This window comes from Coregonus lavaretus, assembly GCF_964263955.1.
Source record: "Coregonus lavaretus genome assembly, chromosome: 32".
In the NCBI taxonomy this organism is placed as follows: Eukaryota; Metazoa; Chordata; class Actinopteri; order Salmoniformes; family Salmonidae; genus Coregonus; species Coregonus lavaretus.
Window position 1 is genome coordinate 28,398,049 of NC_140019.1, and position 22,632 is coordinate 28,420,680.

Consider the following 22,632-nt stretch of genomic DNA (forward strand, 5'->3'; position numbering starts at 1 on the left):
AAAAACCCTTGAATGAGTAGGTGTCCAAACTTTTGACTAGTACTGTATGTGTAACTTGTGACCTTCTCAGTGAGCTATGAAAATAATTACCACTTCAAGGACAATAAACATCAATCAATCTAGGATTGCAACAATAAAGAAACAGAAACAGAAACGGGCTGTACCTTGACATTCCTTCTTGTTGACGACACTGTCAGCGTTGTGACGTTTCTGCAAACAGACAAAAGAAACCAGTTCAGTCAAGACAAAGTTCAGCCATTGGGACAATACACTAGTAATACAGTCAAGGGAATGATGACTGCATTGAAGAAGTGGTGGACTAAATGGGGAATAGGGTGCCATTTGGGACTGAAACAATCTGTTCTGGCTGATTACAATGGATTCCTATGATCTTACCCCAATACGGAAACAACCTAGAGGGGGAGACTGATGCACCATAAAGTTTACAGTTTTATTAGTCGTACGTACGGGATATACATTGTATACACCTTCCAACTAAATGCTTACTTGCAGGTTCCTTCTCAACGATGTAACAACAATAAGAAATAATAAAATATAAGAATACGGACATAAAGCAAATGGCTCAGGCAAATAGAATAAACATTTTAGCATAAGTATAATACAGGAAGGCACAATTTATAGTCCAATAACTACATGTGTTATGGGGAAGGGGGTATTGGGGGGCAAGTGTTTAAATTGTGCAGCATTTAGCAATCATAACAAGAGTCTGGTAGAAGCAGTGTGAGTGTGAGTGTGCACGCGCTAAGGTGCAGAGAATCAGAGCAGGTGGTTAGTCCAGTTCTGTAGGAGCCTGCAGACACAGATCATGATTCATGATGTAGGCTAAACACCCCACAGCCTGCTTCTTGATTAAGTCGTAGTAAAGGTCTGATGGATGAATATTTGCATGTTTGGCTAGAATTGTATTTATCTATCTGCCCATCTAGCCATGTAATTACAGTGCATTCGGAAAGTACTCAGACCCCTTCACTTTTTCAACATTTTGTTACGTTACAGCCTTATTCTAAAATGGATTTCATTATTTATTTTTTCACATCAATCTACACACAATACCCCATCATGACAACGTGAAAACAGGTTTTTAGACATTTTTACATAAGTATTCTGACCATTTGCTATGAGACTCGAAATTGAGCTCAGGTGCATCCTGTTTGCATTGATCATCCTTGAGATGTTTCTACAACTTTATTGGAGTCCACCTGTGGTCAATTCAATTGATTGGACATTATTTGGAAAGGTACACCTGTCTATATAAGGTCCCACAGTTGACGTTGCATGTCAGAGCAAAAACCAGAGAGAGGGAAGGAATAACGGAGCTAAGTACAGAGATATCCTTGATGAAAACCTGCTCCAGAGCGCTCAGGACCTCAGACTGAGGCGAAGGTTCACCTTCCAACAGGACAACAACCCTGAGTACACAGCCAAGACAATGCAGTAGTGGCTTCGGGACTCACTGTCCTTGAGTTGCCCAGCCAGAGCCCGGACTTGAACCCGATCAACATTTCTGTAGAGACTTGAAAATAGCTGTGCAGCGACTCTCTCCATCCAACCTGACAGAGCTTGAGATGATCTGCAGAGACGAATGGGAGAAACTCCCCAAATACAGGTGTGCCAAGCTTGTAGCGTCATACCCAAGAAGACTCTAGGCAGTAATCGCTGCCAAAAGTGCATTATTCTTTTTTTTTTTTACTTAGAACTAAGTAGCCAAGCTAAGAATGCTGCTGAGAACATTGAGGAACTCCTTCAGCAACTTAAATACCCTTCAAATATCTGAGGCGTAGCCTACCAGTATCAGTCTCTCAGAGAGCAAACGATCTTCAGGCTTGAAGAAAAGGAACGTTTATAGTCTCAAATGCCTTTGTGAGTAGGAAACTATACCGCTGTGAGGTTTTGATGTGCTCCAAACGCAACCAAGCACAATACTCGCCCAGCAGTCTATATTGAGCAGCCTGAGTCCCTTTAGGAATTGCAAATCATTACAGGTTGCCTTAGAGATGGACTCTGCAATGTCTCCCCCTCCCCCTCTCGGTCCCCCTCCCTCCCTCCCGCTTTTTCTCATTCACTCCGAAATCCAATATAATTAAATCTGATTAAATATCCCTGCAACGTGCTGGAGTGGCTAATTCATTTGGCTGTATGTCACGTGGCGGAGCACTGGCACTCACCCACCCACCGGTTGCAGCACTACAGTAACGTTACCCGGCTGCAGCACTACACCACTACAGTAACATTACCCGGCTGCAGCACTACACCACTACAGTAACGTTACCCGGCTGCAGCACTACACCACTACAGTAACATTACCCGGCTGCAGCACTACACCACTACAGTAACGTTACCCGGCTGCAGCACTACACCTCTACAGTAACGTTACCCGGCTGCAGCACTACACCACTACAGTAACGTTACCCGGCTGCAGCACTACACCACTACAGTAACGTTACCCGGCTGCAGCACTACACCACTACAGTAACGTTACCCGGCTGCAGCACTACACCACTACAGTAACGTTACCCGGCTGCAGCACTACACCACTACAGTAACGTTACCCGGCTGCAGCACTACACCACTACAGTAACGTTACCCGGCTGCAGCACTACACCACTACAGTAATGTTACCCGGCTGCAGCACTACACCACTACAGTAACGTTACCCGGCTGCAGCGCTACAGTAACGTTACCCGGCTGCAGCACTACACCACTACAGTAATGTTACCCGGCTGCAGCACTACACCACTAGAGTAATGTTACCCGGCTGCAGCACTACAGTAACGTTACCCGGCTGCAGCACTACACCACTACAGTTACGTTACCCTGCTGCAGCACTACACCACTACAGTAACGTTACCCGGCTGCAGCACTACACCACTACAGTAACGTTACCCGGCTGCAGCACTACACCACTACAGTAACGTTACCCGGCTGCAGCACTACACCACTACAGTAACGTTACCCGGCTGCAGCGCTACAGTAACGTTACCCGGCTGCAGCACTACACCACTACAGTAATGTTACCCGGCTGCAGCACTACACCACTAGAGTAATGTTACCCGGCTGCAGCACTACAGTAACGTTACCCGGCTGCAGCACTACACCACTACAGTTACGTTACCCTGCTGCAGCACTACACCACTACAGTAACGTTACCCGGCTGCAGCACTACACCACTACAGTAACGTTACCCGGCTGCAGCACTACACCACTACAGTAACGTTACCCGGCTGCAGCACTACACCACTACAGTTACGTTACCCTGCTGCAGCACTACACCACTACAGTAACGTTACCCGGCTGCAGCACTACACCACTACAGTAACGTTACCCGGCTGCAGCACTACACCACTACAGTAACGTTACCCAGCAGGGAAAGTTAAAGATCTTTACAAAGCCCATTCATCATCCCGCATGCATGAGCTGTCGGCTAATTTATCCAGCTGGTAATTTTACTAATATTGAGGACACCACGCATCTTGGTTGCACAGTATTTAACATGTCAAACAATATGACTTTAAAATGGACTGTAGAGGGCTACCCTTTCCCTATATAGTGCACTAGTTTTGACTAGAGCCATTTGTAAATTTGTGCACTATGTGATGGGGGGAAAATCCATACAGTGGGATATCAGAATATTATTTTTGATGATATATTGTATCGTTCTGGCAATATCGCAATATTATTTTTGCGCTAGTTGGCTGTACATGCATCAACATAGCTTGTTCTCCAGCTTCTTTTTAAATAGGGACCCAATTTGTTTTCAGCACTTTTATTTCCATGACTGATCAAAACTTGTTGTTTTCTCATGGCTCTCTCGTCCCTCTGCAGCAGACATATGGTGAGCAATGTGTTTGGAACATCGAATCGCAATACATATAGAATCGTGAGAATGGCAATACATATCGTCTCGGCGCCTAAGTATTGTGATATCGTATCGTGAGGTGCCTGACAATTCTCAGCCCTACTATGTAGGTAATAACAGGCTGCCATTTGGCACACATACGTTAGGTTGCTGGTTCTATGGAACGCTCTGTCCACCCCGGGGTGTCAGTTTAGGTTGCTGGTTCTATGGAACGCTCTGTCCACCCCGGGGTGTCAGTTTAGGTTGCTGGTTCTATGGAACGCTCTGTCCACCCCGGGGTGTCAGTTTAGGTTGCTGGTTCTATGGAACGCTCTGTCCACCCCGGGGTGTCAGTTTAGGTTGCTGGTTCTATGGAACGCTCTGTCCACCCCGGGGTGTCAGTTTAGGTTGCTGGTTCTATGGAACGCTCTGTCCACCCCGGGGTGTCAGTTTAGGTTGCTGGTTCTATGGAACGCTCTGTCCACCCCGGGGTGTCAGTTTAGGTTGCTGGTTCTATGGAACGCTCTGTCCACCCCGGGGTGTCAGTTTAGGTTGCTGGTTCTATGGAACGCTCTGTCCACCCCGGGGTGTCAGTTTAGGTTGCTGGTTCTATGGAACGCTCTGTCCACCCCGGGGTGTCAGTTTAGGTTGCTGGTTCTATGGAACGCTCTGTCCACCCCGGGGTGTCAGTTTAGGTTGCTGGTTCTATGGAACACTCTGTCCACCCCGGGGTGTCAGTTTAGGTTGCTGGTTCTATGGAACGCTCTGTCCACCCCGGGGTGTCAGTTTAGGTTGCTGGTTCTATGGAACACTCTGTCCACCCCGGGGTGTCAGTTTAGGTTGCTGGTTCTATGGAACGCTCTGTCCACCCCGGGGTGTCAGTTTAGGTTGCTGGTTCTATGGAACGCTCTGTCCACCCCGGGGTGTCAGTTTAGGTTGCTGGTTCTATGGAACGCTCTGTCCACCCCGGGGTGTCAGTAAGAACACACACTTATCATATATGTGCTCACACATGAAATAACAAAAAGTACAGCGTATACAGGGCTCTTAAAATACACACACTTGTGTTGACTAAACAATGTAGGCCTATTCATTTCATATAGTGATTAGTTCAGCACAAAGCTATACATAACTTTGCAGAACATGTCATCTATCGGGGTCTTCTACGGGAGAGTGGGGTGTGGGGATACTGAGATGTGATTGATGGATCAATGATTAATGTTTTATGAAGCAGGCGGGTCAATCGTTGATCCGGCCGTTTCATCATCGGGGGCCGATGGGACGGGGACAGGGGGGTGGGCGTGGTGCGGATGACCTTCAACCTAATAAAAGACGAAGTCATCACCTTGCCACTCCAATGTTTTTCGCGAGAGGCCAGGGTGGAAATTGCTGCGCTGGCCACTTCACCGCTAGATGCCAGCTATAAATACAACGTTGCTAACGTTATAGGAGAACTATTACAGTCCACTGGGAGCTGGGCTAGGGAGAGAGGATCGCATTGCAGGGGCACAGTTAAACAGTGCAGCATCCTCTGGCTTGGTACAGTACTGAACTCAATTCACTATTGGCAATGGGTCTTGGGAAATGTAAAAAAAAAAAAAATCAATTCTGAAGCTTGGTATTTGAAACTGAAGCAAAAAACTTCTAAATATAAAGATAGGCCTAAATACTAGTCAACGTTTGTCAAACATCTATTAAACAACATGAATTTCAGCAAATGGACACCTAACTGTTTTTGTGCATGAACTTATATAAACTAATTGATGGAATGAGTAGCCCAGTGAAGTGCCCAGCTATGACCGGTCCTGTCTGTGTGTCCTGCTGTGTTCCCGTCACAATCACGGTCTACGCTCTGCTCCAGGAATCCCATACAGAACACTCACAAGGACAAGTGGCCTGAATCCAACGATACCAACCAGACCGTGCAACAGAACATCTATTCCCTCTCATCTATTTACAGTGGCTACCGTATTGAGTCAGAGTTTGGTTATTTAAATCAAGGCAGGCAAACATCTTGCCTGATACTGAAAGTAAAAAATAGGACCTCTATCGATCACAAAGTCTAGAAGTGTGCCAGTCTCACACAAACTCTTCAATTCAACAGATTCTTCCTTGAGAATTCATTACGTCCTTTAGGCTATACGGTATGCACTCACTAACTGTAAGTCGCTCTGGATAATAACGTCTGCTAAATGACTAAAATGTTTAAAAAATAAAATTAAAAAAAATGTAGGCTAATGATTATGTTTTATCAATGTTTTATTCAGCCTTAGCCTAATTTAGGTCCCATTGAGGACAGAAGACAAAGAGATTGAACAGGATTTTAAGCACTTAGAAATTCGTAACATATTGTACGAACTAGAATTCGTAACATATCATACGAATTGGATGACTATGCACAATTTTCAGGGACCCGTTTTGGTTCGTGAGCGCTAATTTCAAAACTACTGGCTGAAATTATACAAAACCATTAACGCATCTTTAAAGGCCCTGAAAACAAACAGGTGTTGTTAATGTCAGATTAAGGTATCAAAGGGGCAGTTTGAGTTAAGTGTTCCCCTAGTGTTCAGTGTTGGTAGTGTTCCCCTTGTGTTCAGTGTTGGTAGTGTTCCCCAGTGTTCAGTGTTGGTAGTGTTCCCTAGTGTTCAGTGTTGGTAGTGTTCCCTAGTGTTCAGTGTTGGTAGTGTTCCCTAGAGTTCAGTGTTGGTAGTATTCCCCTAGTGTTCAGTGTTGGTAGTGTTCCCCTAGTGTTCAGCGTTGTTAGTGTTCAGTAATGGTAGTGTTCAGTGTTGGTAGTGTTCCCCTAGAGTTACATTTACATTTTAGCAGACACTCTTATCCAGAGCGACTTACAGTTAGTGAGTGCATACATTTTCATACTGTTCAGTGTTGGTAGTGTTACCCTAGAGTTCAGTGTTGGTAGTGTTTCCCTATTGTTCAGTGTTGGTATTGTTCCCCTAGTGTTCAGTGTTGGTATTGTTACCCTACATTTACATTTTAGTCATTTAGCAGACGCTCTTATCCAGAGCGACTTACAGTTAGTGAGTGCATACATTTTCATACTGTATAGTAGTATTCCCCTACAGTTCAGTGTTGGTAGTGTTCCCCAGTGTTCAGTGTTAGTAGTGTTCCCCAGTGTTCAGTGTTGGTAGTGTTCCCCTAGAGTTCAGTGTTAGTAGTGTTCAGTGTTAGTAGTGTTCCCTAGAGTTCAGTGTTAGTAGTGTTCCCTAGAGTTCAGTGTTAGTAGTATTCCCCTAGAGTTCAGTGTTAGTAGTATTCCCCTAGAGTTCAGTGTTAGTAGTATTCCCCTAGAGTTCAGTGTTAGTAGTATTCCCCTAGAGTTCAGTGTTAGTAGTATTCCCCTAGAGTTCAGTGTTAGTAGTATTCCCCCTAGAGTTCAGTGTTAGTAGTATTCCCCTAGAGTTCAGTGTTAGTAGTATTCCCCTAGAGTTCAGTGTTAGTAGTATTCCCCCTAGAGTTCAGTGTTAGTAGTATTCCCCTAGAGTTCAGTGTTAGTAGTATTCCCCTAGAGTTCAGTGTTAGTAGTATTCCCCTAGAGTTCAGTGTTGGTAGTATTCCCCTAGAGTTCAGTGTTGGTAGTGTTCCCTAGAGTTCAGTGTTAGTAGTGTTCCCCAGAGTTCAGTGTTGGTAGTGTTCCCTAGTGTTCAGTGTGGGTAGCCTTCCCTAGTGTTCAGTGTGGGTAGTGTTCCCTTAGTTTTCAGAGTTGGTAGTGTTCCCCTAGTGTTCAGCGTTGTTAGTGTTCCCCTAGTGTTCAGTAATGGTAGTGTTCAGTGTTGGTAGTGTTCCCCTAGAGTTACATTTACATTTTACATTTTAGCAGATACTCTTATCCAGAGCGACTTACAGTTAGTGAGTGCATACGTTTTCATACTGTTCAGTGTTGGTAGTGTTCCCCTAGAGTTCAGTGTTAGTAGTATTCCCCTAGAGTTCAGTGTTAGTAGTTTTCCCTAGAGTTCAGTGTTAGTAGTATTCCCCTAGAGTTCAGTGTTAGTAGTATTCCCCTAGAGTTCATTGTTAGTAGTATTCCCCTAGAGTTCAGTGTTAGTAGTGTTCCCCTAGAGTTCAGTGTTAGTAGTGTTCCCCTAGAGTTCAGTGTTCGTAGTATTCCCCTAGAGTTCAGTGTTAGTAGTATTCCCCTAGAGTTCAGTGTTAGTAGTGTTCCCCTAGAGTTCAGTGTTAGTAGTGTTCCCCTAGAGTTCAGTGTTCGTAGTATTCCCCTAGAGTTCAGTGTTAGTAGTATTCCCCTAGAGTTCAGTGTTGGTAGTATTCCCCTAGAGTTCAGTGTTAGTAGTGTTCCCTAGAGTTCAGTGTTAGTAGTGTTCCCTAGAGTTCAGTGTTAGTAGTGTTCCCCTAGAGTTCAGTGTTAGTAGTGTTCCCTAGAGTTCAGTGTTAGTAGTTTTCAGTGTTAGTAGTGTTCCCTAGAGTTCAGTGTTAGTAGTGTTCCCTAGAGTTCAGTGTTGGTAGAGTTTCCTCACCAGATCCTCGATGAACTCCTTGACTGCAGCCACCACCAGGATGAAGAGGAGTGGCACTAGAGTTGTCCAGCGACCCGTGGGCGACACATCCGGAATTTGCTGAAAGGAAAAGCACACGTCCCAGTTAAAAATTAAACATCCCTGAATCACATAGGATGCGTCCAAAATGGCATCCTATTCCCTTTATAATGCACTATTTCTGACCAGGGCCCATAGGCTGATATTCAAAGAAAAAGATCTAGCTATCCCATGAGTTTCTAGCTACAGTGTACCACCTGTTCGGTCAGTATTTGCCAAGCCAGCACTCTTGGAAGTCATTTTTCTCCCCCGAGAGCATCATGGTGCTCACTCTGCACACTTGCACACTTGATGAAGCTCCAGTTGACACCCTTAGTGTCAGAAGGTTGTCCCTGAGCTTGGCAGGGGGCTGTTTGTCAAGCAGAGAGCAGCAGAAGCGACCCACTAGGGGGCCATTAGAGGGATACAGGCCAGGGGACACTGGGGGTGCATCTGTTACTCAGACAGTACAGTGCATTCGGAAAGTATTCAGACCCCTTGACTTTTTCCACATTGTTACTTTACAGTCTTATTTTAAAATTGATTAAATAGTTTTTTCCCTTAACAAACTACGCAAAATACCCCATAATGACATAGCAAAAACTGTTTTTTTAGACATTTTTGCAAGTGTATTAAAAATAAAAATGGAAATATCACATTTACATAAGTATTCAGACCCTTTACTCAGTACTTTGTTGAAGCACCTTTGGCAGCGAATACAGCCTTGTGTCTTCTTGGGTATGACGCTACAAGCTTGGCACACCTGTATTTAGAGAGTTTCTCCCATTCATCTCTGCAGATCCTCTCAAGCTCTGTCCGGTTGGATGGGGAGCGTCGCTGCACAGCTATTTTCAGGTCTCTCCAGAGATGTTAGATCAGGTTCAAGTCCGGGCTCTGGCTGGGCCACTCAAGGATATTGAGACTTGTCCCGAAACCACTACTGCGTTGTCTTGGCTGTGTGCTTAGGGTCGTTGTCTTGTTGGCAGGTGAACCTTCGCCCCAGTCTGAGGTCCTGAGTGCTCTGGAGCAGGTTTTCATCAAGGATCTCTCTGTACTTTGCTCCGTTCATCTTTCCCTCGATCCTGACTAGTCTCCCAGTCCCTGCCGCTGAAAAACATCCCCACAGCATGATACTGCCAGCACCATGCTTCACCATGGTGAAGCATGGTGCCATGTTTCCTCCAGATGTGACGCTTGGCATTCAGGCCAAAGAGTTCAATCTTGGTTTCATCAGACCAGAGAATCTTGTATCTCATGGTCAGAGTCTTTAGGTGCCTTTTGGCAAACTCCAAGTGGGATGTCATGTGTCTTTTACTGAAGAGTGGTTTCCGTCTGGCCACTTTACCTTAAAAAGGCCTGATTGGTGGAGTGCTGCAGAGATGGTTGTCCTTCTGGAAGGTTCTCCCATCTCCACAGAGGAACTCTAGAGCTCTGTCAGAGCGACCATCAGGTTCTTGGTCACCTCCCTGACCAAGGCCCTTCTTCCCCGATTTCTCAGTTTGGCCGGGTGGCTAGCTCTAGGAAGAGTCTTGGTGGTTCCAAACTTCTTCCATTTAAGAATGATGGAGGCCACTGTGTTCTTGGGGACCTTCAATGCTGCAGAAATGTTTTGTTACCCTTCTCCAGATCTGTGCCTCAACACAATCCTGTCTCGGGGCTCTACGGACAATTCCTTCGACCTCATGGCTTGGTTTTTGCTCTGACATGCAATGTCAGCTGTGGGACCTTATATAGACAGTGTGTGCCTTTCCAAATCATGTCCAATCAATTGAATTTACCACAGGTGGACTCCAATGAAGCTGTAGAAACATCAAGGATGATCAATGGAAACAGGATGCACCTGAGCTCAATTACGAGTCTCATAGCAAAGGGTCTGAATACTTATGTAAATAAGGTATTTTTTTGCAAAAATTTATAAAAACCAGTTTTCACTCTCATTATGGTGTATTGTGTGTAGATTAGTCAGTAATTTGTTTTATTTAATCCATTTTAGAATAAGGCTGTAACGTAACAACATTTGGAAAAGGCAAGGGGTCTGAATACTTTCCGACGGCACTGTACGCATCCCAAATGACACCCTCTTCCCTATATAGTGCACAACTTTTGACCAGAGCACTATGGGTCCTGCTTAAAACTATTGCACCAAATAGGGAATAGGGTGTCCTTTGGGATGCAGACAGTGTTCTGGGACATGTAAGGGCGGGGCTCGCTGACATACTGTAAGCACACACAGTGTCACTGGCTCTTGCTAGGTAGAGATGGAAGGTATGATGGTAAAGATTCATTACATAGAAGGAGAATAGGAGATTCATTGTATGAGTCTCTCCAGGGCGCCCATTGTACACTTTTACAAAGACTGCAGGATACAGTCATGCAGTATAATGAATAAGATCATTAATTTGCATCTAAGAAAGTTTTAACTTTAGTAGCTACTATTAAAGGACAATTCCACCCCCAAACTATGTTGGTATTTGTTTCACTAGTTCATTGTTGATATAGTCCCAAATTGTTTTGCTTGTTAGCAAGTTTTCAAGATATGTGACTGACCGCCTTGATTCGGTCTTATGTAGAAAAATTTGAAATTGTGTTTGCAAGTGTATTAAAAATAAAAATGGAAATATCACATTTACATAAGTATTCAGACCCTTTATTCAGTACTTTGTTGAAGCACCTTTGGCAGAGAATACAGCCTTGTGTCTTCTTGGGTATGACGCTACAAGCTTGGCACACCTGTATTTAGAGAGTTTCTCCCATTCATCTCTGCAGATCCTCTCAAGCTCTGTCAGGTCTGTAGCCATGAAGTGCTTTGAAAGGCTGGTCATGGCTCACATCAATAGCATTATCAACAGCATTATCCCAGAAACCCTAGACCCACTCCAATTTGCATACCGCCCCAACAGATCCACAGATGATGCGATCTCTATTGCACTCCACACTGCCCTTTCCCACCTGGACAAGAGGAACACCTACGTGAGAATGCTATTCATTGACTACAGCTCAGCATTCAACACCATAGTGCCCTCTAAGCTCATCACTAAGCTAAGGATCCTGGGACTAAACACCTCCCTCTGCAACTGGATCCTGGACTTCCTGACGGGCCGCCCCCAGGTGGTAAGGGTAGGTAACGACACATCTGCCACACTGATCCTCAACACGGGGGCCCCTCAGGGGTGCGTGCTCAGTCCCCTCCTGTACTCTCTGTTCATCCATGACTGCATGGCCAGGCACGACTCCAACACCATCATTAAGTTTGCCGACGACACAACAGTGGTAGGCCTGATCACCGACAACGATGAGACAGCCTATAGGGAGGAGGTCAGAGACCTGGCCGTGTGGTGCCAGGACAACAACCTCTCCCTCAACGTGACCAAGACAAAGGAGATGATTGTGGACTACAGGAAAAAAAAGAGGACTGAGCACGCCCCCATTCTCATCGACGGGGCTGTAGTGGAACAGGTTGAGAGCTTCAAGTTCCTTGGTGTCCACATCACCAACGAACTATCATGGTCCAAACACACCAAGACAGTCGTGAAGAGGGCACGACAAAGCCTATTCCCCCTCAGGAGACTGAAAAGATTTGGCATGGGTCCTCAGATCCTCAAAAAATTATACAGCTGCACCATCGAGAGCATCCTGACTGGTTGCATCACCGCCTGGTATGGCAACTGCTTGGCCTCCGACCGCAAGGCACTACAGAGGGTAGTGCGTACGGCCCAGTACATTACTGGGGCCAAGCTTCCTGCCATCCAGGACCTCTATACCAGGCGGTGTCAGAGGAAGGCCCTCAAATTTGTAAAAGACTCCAGCCACCCTAGTCATAGACTGTTCTCTCTGCTACCGCATGGCAAGCGGTACCGGAGTGCCAAGTCTAGGTCCAAAAGACTTCTCAACAGCTTCTACCCCCAAGCCATAAGACTCCTGAACAGCTAATCATGGCTACCCGGACTATTTGCACTGCCCCCCCACCCCATCCTTTTTTACGCTGCTGCTACTCTGTTAATTATTTATGCATAGTCACTTTAACTCTACCCACATGTACATATTACCTCAACTAGCCGGTGCCCCCGCACATTGACTCTGCAACGGTACCCCCCTGTATATATAGCCTCCCTACTGTTATTTTATTTTACTTCTGCTCTTTTTTTTCTCAACACTTTTTTTGTTGTTGTTTTATTTTTACTTTTTTGTTAAAAATAAATGCACTGTTGGTTAAGGGCTGTAAGTAAGCATTTCACTGTGATGTCTGCACCTGTTGTATTCGGCGCATGTGACCAATACAATTTGATTTGATTTGATTTGATATCTTCCTTTATTTTTTAACCCCTTTTTCTCCCCAATTTTGTGACATTCAATTGCTAGTTACAGTCTTGTCCCATCGCTGCAACTCCCGTACGGACTCGGGAGAGGCGAAGGTCGAGAGCCATGCATCCTCTGAAACACGACTGCCAAGCCGCACTGCTTCTTGACACACTGCTCGCTTAACCCGGAAGCCAGCCGCACCAATGTGTCGGAGGAAACACCATACAACTGGCGACCAAAGTCAGCGTGCATGCGCCCGGCCCGCCACAAGAAGTCACTAGAGCGCGATGGGACAAGGACATCCCGGCCGGCCAAACCCTCCCCTAACACTGGGCCAATTGTGCGCCGCCTCATGGAATATCACACACTGCAGTTGAAGAACAACGGGAAAGTAATTCTGCTTTGAAAGTTGATAAACTTGTAACCCCACTTTTGAGAAAATGTCCCTTGAATGTTTTCGTACACCTACTGGAGAGCTCTTCTTTGTCTACACCCATTCAGCATCGTTCACACCCTCTTAAGCCTCACCCATCTCTTTAAGGATTCACATGAGGCCATTTGCTAAACCGAGTGATCAGTTTAGTAAACAATCAAAGATATCAAGACTAAAAGTGGTAGAAGTAGTAGCCTACAATAAGGAAAAACTCCAGGTAAAAATACACTTTATCTAGTCTTTGGCCTATATCCTAATCTGACTTTGGTGCAGGTCATGTTGTTCTTCACATTACCGTCTCTGGTAAACACACACTATATCAAATGAAATAAAAAGTTTATTTGTCATATGCACAGGATACAGAAGGTATAAACAGTACAGTTAAATGGTTACTTGCATAGTAGCAATATCAAAAACAGAAAGTGTCCAGATAAAAACATTTTATAATTATTAGATGACGCTTACCTGACACACTTGTTTAAATTGATAGGTAATGTGAAGGAAATGCTATAACCAACCCCCAGCCACATCTAGCTAAGTGGATGGGTCACTATTGTCTAGACATGCACACATGTTCATGAAATATGATAGATGGCTGTAATCACCCCCAGACACACCTGGCTAACTTGATGGGTCATGTAATCATCTGGCGAAGTGTTTTGTTTAGATATGTCGTCTTTTGTATTTTGTTTAGACATGTAGCTAGCTAGCTAGATAGCTAAACAATGAACCGGAATAATTCCAACTCATACTACTACCAACCAATACAAACATTGTCATAGCTGTAGTATGAATCTGCAGGTAGCTAAAGCTAACCAACCAGGTTCAATGTTAGCTAGCTAACATTAGGCTATAACTAAGAATGCAAATGGATTTTTGATTTGAATAATATTACTACACAGATCATACACATAATGTTTGCTAGCGAGCCAGCAAGCTAGCTAACAGTACGCTTTAACTTGCAATGAAAACGACTTTGACAAAATGTGAAACTTATAATATCTGAAAATGTAGCTAGACTCTTACCCGTATACATGGGTGAACGCTTCACGGCAGACTGGAACCATTTAACTCCGTTTTGATTGTCGCTACCTCGTTTGGCCAGGGTCGTGTCAAGTCACTCCGGTTCACACTGACCGTGGCGTGTGCAGAAAGTAGCAAATCACTTTTTAAAACAGATCGGTTGGTAGCGCCTGCTAAATTCAGGGCATCAATGTTGTTGAGTAAAGTAACAAAACTTTTGTAGTTATCGATGGCTAACGTTATATATTTCAAAAACGGCGCGGTAGAAAGGACTATCAACACATACTGAGTAGCTCACGTTATATAGCAGAAGTGTGCTACATGGCAGACCAATCCCAACTCATCTCCCGGCATGTCCAGCCCATCCATTATCTCAGTCAATCATGGCTAGCGGGAAGGTTCCTGTCTTTTTCCGTGGCTAAACCAACGAGGCTCATAATTTAACAATTTAAATTGTATTTACGGATGGAACACAAGTTTGTTATTAAGGCACATGAAAGTTCACATGTTCCAGAAGGCATTTCTGCCAAAAAAAGCATTTTGATAAACATTTGTTTACGTTCAAATGCCTCTCCTGTGAAGCAGTGACGTGCGACATATGCCTAGTTTCCTGAAACGAGTCACATATGTAACTTTCAAAGTACAGAAATCATCCACGTATGATGCATTTTGCATCATATGTTCATTTAGCATCAAATGCTCTCATTTACGCTGTGTTAGTCAGCAGAATCCAGGGTGAGAAACCTCAGAATATTTTAAGGCCTGCCCTGAATCCATTGTCCTAATCGGCTCCGTGGAGCTTTGAACTCCTAGGAGAGAGTTTTTTTTTTTTTGATTCACACTGAGGTTCTGCGAGGATAAGCGTAATCACTCTGAACTTTTAGTAGATTGTGGATTTTCTCTGGTCTATTCCGCCACATTATGGAGAAAATAAGTTAATACGGCAGAGTCATGTTCATTGGGGCACGCAAAGGACAACGTTTTGATTCGTTTTGCAACAGAAAACTAAAATAAGCATTTGTTATTGGTCAAGTGCAGGTAGTCCCTCCCTGCTTCGGTCCATTTTTATACATTTGGTGCCTAATGAACACGACCCTGATCTAACCTTACAAATCCCAGCTCCACCATCCACATAAGAAGATTTACACGATATCCATGTGAGTGCTGGTCTGTGTTAGGAATCTTTGTTTGTCCTCTGCTACAACTCATGTCTGGTAAACCACTGAAATATAGTTGTGGTGCCTCTCCATGGCAGCCTATGCATTTCTAAAGCATGTGATGTGTGGAATGATGTGTGTTGAGGTAGAGGAAGTCAACACTCATTTCCTTTAGACAGGGACAGTCATGCTCCTACATGTATTATTCAGTAATGTGTGTATTCAGTTTGTGCATGCATGCGGGGGTATTCAGTGAGTGAGCGCGTGCGTGTGTATTCAGTGTGTGTGTGAATATTAATGTGACCTTTGCTACAGATGTCAAAGCTCTAGCAACCAATATAAATCATCTCTATCTTACCTGCAGGAGAGCGATGAAGAGGAAGAAGGAGTTGGCAGCCCTTCTGAACTGAGAGTAGAGGAACCGAGGCAGGAAGGTGAGGACATTATACTTTGCAGTGCTGCAGGGCAGAGAGAAGGAAATGTAGGGAGATTGAGAGGGGGAGAGAGAGAGAGAGAGCGCGAGAGAGAGAGAGAGAGAGAGAGAGAGAGAGAGAGCGAGAGCGAGAGAGAGAGCGCGAGAAAGAGAGAGAGAGAGAACGAGAGAGAGAGACAGAGAATACAGAAAGGCAGAGCGAAAGAGAAAACAGTTCAGTTCCATGAATCAGTTGCTTTTCACTAACAGACATCATCTTATACCAGTATTTTGTATTTTTTTATTTCACCTTTATTTAACCAGGTACCTGCTGGAGCGCATACTACGGGTGGGTGTTGCTATGGTGACCAATGAGGTAAGATAAGGCGGGAATTTGCCTAGCAGTGATTTATAGATGACCTGGAGCCAGTGGGTTTGGTGAACGAATATGTAGTGAGGGCCAGCCAACGAGAGCATACAGGTCACAATGGTGGGTAGTATATGGGGCTTTGGTGACAAAACGGATGGCACTGTGATAGACTACATCCAATTTGCTGAGAAGAGTGTTGGAGGCTATTTTGTAAATGACATCACCGAAGTCGAGGATTGGTAGGATAGTCAGTTTTACGAGGGCATGTTTGGCAGCATGAGTGAAGGAGGCTTTGTTGCGAAATAAGAAGCCGATTCTAGATTTAACTTTGGATTGGAGATGCTTAATGTGAGTCTGGAAGGTGAGTTTACGGTCTAACCAGACACCTAGGTATTTGTAGTTGTCCACATATTCTAAGTCAGACCCGCTGAGAGTAGCGATTCTAGTCAGGCGGACTTTTAAGAGCAATCGTAGGCTACGGAAGGAGTGTTGCATGGCATTGAAGCTTGTTTGGAGGTTTGTTAACACAGTGTCCAATGAAGGGCCAGATGTATACAAAATGGTGTCGTCTGCATAGAGGTGGATCTAAGAGTCACCAGCAGCAAGAGCGACATCATTGATATACACACAATAGAGTCGGTCCGAGAATTTAACCCTGTAGCACCCCCATAGAGACGGCCAGAGGTCCAGACAACAGGCCCTCCGATTTGACACATTGAACTCTATCTGAGAAGTAGTTGGTGAACCAGGCGAGGCAGTCATTTGAGAAACCAAGGCTATTTAGCAGAGGAGGGTGCAGAGCTGGTGGCCGGGGTAGCCAGGTGGAAAGCATGGCCAACCGTAGCAAAATGCTTGTTGAAATTCTCGATTATCGTAGATTTATCGGTGGTGACAGTGTTTCCTAGCCTCAGTGCAGTGGGCAGCTGGGAGGAGGTGCTCTTATTCTCCATGGACTTTACAGTGTCCCAAATATTTTTGGAGTTAGTGCTACAAGATGCAAATTTCTGTTTGAAAAAGCTAGCCTTTGCTTTCCTAACTGATTGTGTATATTGGTTCCTGACTTCCCTGAAAAGTTGAATATCGCGGGGGCTGTTCGATGCTAATGCAGTACGCCACAGGATGTTTTTGTCAAGTCTGGGATGAACCAGGGGCTATATCGGTTCTTTTTTTTCTTTTCGGGGGGTAGATCAGCTTAATATTTCAGATAGATTGTAACTTCCATCAATGTAATTGTCTGCATCACTTCCAATCCCCCATGTTTTATACACACACACACACACACACACTTAAATAATAATAATAATAATAATAATAATAATAATAATAATAATAATAATAATAATAATAATAATAATAATAATAATAATAATAATAATAATAATAATAATAATAATAATAATATATATATATATATATATATATATATACTACTTTCCAACCCCACCACCCTTTCCCCACTTGTAGTAAACAACAACGCCTAGGCATCTACTTCCAGCCCATAATCTACATTTTATGGACACTCAATTTTACAATAATTACATTTTTCTACTCTCAACCTCTCCGATCATTTTCATGATGTCCATCTGGTTTGCTTCTATATGCCATATCTTTCTAACTGTGCTCCTTCACAAAAGCTCCCAACCTACAACCCATACACCTATTAAGGACACAGCGTGCCTACATTATTTGTTATCTTGTTATTGTTTGTTGTTAGTTGTTATTAGTCCCATCCTTCAATTCCATCCAACACCTCCCATCTATCTTTTAATACCATCCATATAGGATTTCTATTTGCCATATATATTTCAACTGTACTGCACTATATCGGTTCTTAGTTCTGATTTTTTTGAATGGGGAATGCTTATTTAAGATGGAGAGGAAAGCACTTTTAAAGAACAACCAGGCATCCTCTACTGACAGAATTAGGTCAATATCCATCCAGGATACCCAGGCCAGGTCAATTAGAAAGGCCTGCTCGCTGAAGTGTTTTAGGGAGCGTTTGACAGTGATGAGGGGTGGTTGTTTGACTGCGGACCCATTACGGACGCAGGCAATGAGGCAGTGATCGCTGAGATCCTGGTTGAAGACAGCGGAGGTGTATTTAGAGGATACAAAATATATGTCTCCAGATTCCCCATCCAGCCTGGAGTTGATCAATTTCACATCCGCCCACCTCCAGCAATCCACCATTCCTGGAAGCTGCTTCTCCTGAGTGGAGGGGGGTGACAGAGCTCTGAGCTCTGGTTGAACATGTACTGTGTGAGTGATGAATGGCAGACCAGTGGACTAAATGACCATAAAGCATAACTAGGGGGAGCTCCCCTGGCAGACGTGAGCTATGGCAGAGGGGTGCCTGGCAGAGCACCTCCGGCCCAGACCAGACAGAGGCTGATTAACAGCCGCATTAAGGGCCAGCCAGCCAAAGCACTGGGGGGGGGGGATATCCGCTGTGATGTAGACCATGCCCCCGGAACGGACACACACGCCCACACACAGAGAGAGAAAGACACACACAGACAGGACAGACACACAGACGACAGGAGTGACACACAGATGACAGGACAGACACACAGACAGGACAGACACACAGACAGGACAGACATGATAGACGTTGCTCAGCGTGAGAGCAGTACCGCCAGTAATCTGATAGGAGTCTGTGTGATGGAGTTGTCAGTGGTGGTGGTGGTGGTGTTGGGTTGTTCTACCAATTAGGTGCCTTTTAAGTGGTGTAACTTGGTGAAAAGAAACTTGTTTGATTTCACCAAAATTGTACATTCTGTCATAAAGAGCACATGTTAAACTTCCCATCTCAAAAGGTTAAATTTAAAATAAAATAAACCAGACCATAGTAAGTAGGGGTGTGAACATTAAAACATTAAAACGAAGTTCGGATACTTAACGTTAAGAAAAATCCTTAACCGGAAAAAGTTTTCAAATCACAGTACAGTTATTGCAAAACATTAATTTCTGTGTTATAGCCTAACTAGACTATATGGCTATAAAGGCCTGGGGAAAGTTTAAATGAAATAAAACCAGAGAGGAAGAGGTGAACTTTAGGCTACTTTGGTGAATTTGCGAGATGCAGATTACCAAGACATAGGCCCCGCCCCCTCCTCTCTCTCCCTCTCACTGGCCTGCCTGCTCTTTCTCTTAGCTAATGACACAAGTGTATGTTCAGTCTGTTGCGTGTATAATATCCTAGTTTAGGCTATGGTCCTCTGTAGCTCAATTGGTAGAGCATGGAGCTTGTAACGCCAGGGTTGTGGGTTCGATCCCCGGGACCACCCATACGTAAAATTTATGCACACATGACTGTAAGTCGCTTTGGATAAAAGTGTCTGCTAAATGGCATATTATATAAATGGGACCGATGTCGCCGGGATACAGAGGTATCTTCGGGCCAGTCTTGCGAGCACGGGGTAGGCTACTCTTCGTTGCTGAGTGAGTGGGGTTGTTTTTGTCTCCTAATATGAAATTACAGTAGGCTACCGGTATCGCCTGTATCGATTACCCTTTCCAGATATAAATGGTATGTAACCCTTGAAAGCGTGTCGGTTACAACACGTTTGTCTGTTAGGGTAGGTTACACTACGGCTTTTTAAAAACGCAGACACGAAACCTTCTCTGGAGACATGAACGTACAGTAATACCGCTTCTGAAGCGGGAATAACTTCCATCACTATGCAACCAGAACTGTCAGAACTAGCATGCCTGCTGCCTGCGCGCAAACCACTCTTTCCTGAAAAAGTACTTTAAAGTTTGTTATAAATTGCAACTTAACAAGACATTTAGTAGAATGAAAGCACATTTAGCTACCCTATTATAAAAAAAACTGCATAAACAACACAGCAGGACATCAATCAGCAACGTTTGTTGTTGTCAGGGAGACAATAGAACATTATATGCCGGAGCAGAATTATACTGTCTGAAAAGGTACAGATGCAGCACTTTTTTTAATTGTCTGAAAAGTTATCAATTATCGACATGTTACTGTACTGCATTCTGTCTGTAAAGGGTTGCGGTATATATAATTCATTGCCTGGCCCTAGCGATCATACATACTGCCTTGTGAATTGACGTGGATTTTAAAAAATAGCAGTTTAAACGTTATATATATATATATATATATATATATATATATATATTATATTATTTTTTGTCACATCCCTAATAGTAAGTGCCTATTAAGTGCCAAATAAAGTAACAGGGTTGACCGTAACAGGGTTGACTGTAACAGGGTTGACGACATCATCTTAAATCAGTCAGAAATCCCCTTGTGAAAGGGGGAATGGAAGCTTGTGTGCAACAGGGAGGGGCAACTGAATGCAAGGAAAGCTTCACAATAAAACATTTCTAGCCTGTCTATCTATTGGTAACAGGGTTGACGTGTTATGGTCGACTTGCTCAGTTTTCCACCACAAAACACCAGAAAATGGCAAAAAATAAACATGTGGTCTATGCAATATTAATTAAAGGGCACTTCACTTAATACTGTACAATAAGCTTTTAAAATGCATTCAATATTTGGGGACAACTTCGACTTAAACTATCAAAGGGAAGCAAAAGGCACTCTTTTCGTGGAAGGACCCTGTTATTTGTTTTATTCAGGTGATGGCACTGACGTATATTATTTTCACACATTACGTTATCTACTGGTGTAGATAAGGGAAGCATAACGCAACGCCAGTCAAGCTTTTGCACACACACACACACACACACACACACACACACACACACACACACACACACACACACACAGAGACAACACTGATCATATACTGTAAGCACAATCTATAATAGTCCTCCATCCATAGACAAGGCACACGATCAGACAGACTGCGATAAATCAACATCAACAAGCAGACACACACACACACACGGTAATACAAAACAGAGACAGGGCGAGGATAGTACGCCAGTCAATGAAAAGAGATAGCGCTCCATTCATCATCTCCCCGTCTCATCTGTCTAGTGGGGCTCAGTCTGTGAGAGATGCGGATATCAGACAACAGCACAGCACACATGGCTGCAGATTGCTATACAATAGGCCATAGTACAATAACGTATCAGCCTTGCAGAGCGATGTAATGGAAAACCTCATCAGTACACAGGTCAAGCCTTTTTCAAGCCTCCATTGAGTTTTTCTTAGAAATCCTTTTTTGTAAGTAAAACTTAAAAAAGGTGGTTTGAACAAGGTGACGTGAAAAGGATGTGTCTGCACCACATGGTCTCACTACTGGTGTCCCCGAGAGCTCAGATCTAGGCCCTCTCCTGTTCTCTCTGTACGCCAAGTTACTCAGCTCCCTAATATTCTCATGGTCTATCCTACCATTGCTATGCTATGCGGATGATACTCAACTCTTTTTCTCCTTCCCCCCTTTGACACGCAGTCGGAAGTGTCTGAACAAAAGCTGAGAAAAGGGTGGACACGCTCCACTGCTGGATGGGTGGACACTGTCCACTACCAGCCAGGCTCTTTACTGGACCTGGCCTAGTCTACCTCATTTGAACCCCCTAGTGAAAATTCACACCTGGGGAAAAAAAGCCAGGTTGGCCAGGTGGCTTAGTGTTACGTTGAGGAGTTGGCCAGGTGGCTTAGTGTTACGTTGAGGAGTTGGCCAGGTGGCTTAGTGTTACGTTGAGGAGTTGGCCAGGTGGCTTAGTGTTACGTTGAGGAGTTGGCCAGGTGGCTTAGTGTTACGTTGAGGAGTTGGCCAGGTGGCTTAGTGTTACGTTGAGGAGTTGGCCAGGTGGCTGTGTGTTACGTTGAGGAGTTGGCCAGGTGGCTTTGTGTTACGTTGAGGAGTTGGCCAGGTGGCTGTGTGTTACGTTGAGGAGTTGGCCAGGTGGCTTTGGTGGCTTAGGGAGTGCTGTCACCTCTGCACCACAGCATCCATGACCCGGCCTAGTCTACCTCGTTGGAACCCCCGGGGGATGGTGCTACCTGTTACACTAGGTAAAGATAATGATATCCATAGTGTTTGGCTCATAATGTATTATTTTGTTCTTCCTGCTACTTCCTTTTCTTTCCATCTTCCATTACTCCTCCGCTTGCTTCTTCTTTCCTTCCGTGTTTCTTTGGGGCAAAACCACGGTAAATGTCATCAATAAAGAAGTGCTCCTTTCACATTCCTCTTCTTAAATGGAGATTACTGTACCAGCTCTCCTTTCACATTCCTCTTCTTAAATGGAGATTACTGCACCAGCTCTCCTTTCACAGTCCTCTTCTTAAATTGAGATTACTGCACCAGCTCTCCTTTCACATTCCTCTTCTTAAATTGAGATTATTGCACCAGCTCTCCTTTCACATTCCTCTTCTTAAATGGAGATTACTGCACCAGCTCTCCTTTCACATTACTCTTCTTCAATTGAGATTACTGCACCAGCTCTCCTTTCGTTATCTGCACGTGGTCTCAGGACCGAGACCACTTCCTCCTTCTCTCATCTCGCAACTCAAAAAAGAACATGAGTTCAACAACAGAAACTTGAGGGTTCCGTCCCAAATGGCAGCCTATTCCCTGTTTAGTGC

General features: G+C 44.3%; 1 protein-coding gene across 2 annotated transcripts in view; it reads right to left on the reverse strand.

The window, feature by feature from the left end:
- atp8a1 (ATPase phospholipid transporting 8A1) overlaps positions 1 to 22,632 on the reverse strand; it is a 182,245-nt gene that overhangs the window by 112,534 nt on the left and 47,079 nt on the right. For both annotated transcript variants that reach the window (XM_084150005.1, XM_084150006.1), the window contains exons 3-5: positions 15,680 to 15,779; positions 8,353 to 8,451; positions 165 to 210 (exon numbers count right to left, since the gene is read on the reverse strand). In XM_084150005.1, the coding sequence (XP_084006131.1) occupies positions 165 to 210; positions 8,353 to 8,451; positions 15,680 to 15,779 (245 nt within the window). The remainder of the gene's footprint in view (positions 1 to 164; positions 211 to 8,352; positions 8,452 to 15,679; positions 15,780 to 22,632) is intronic.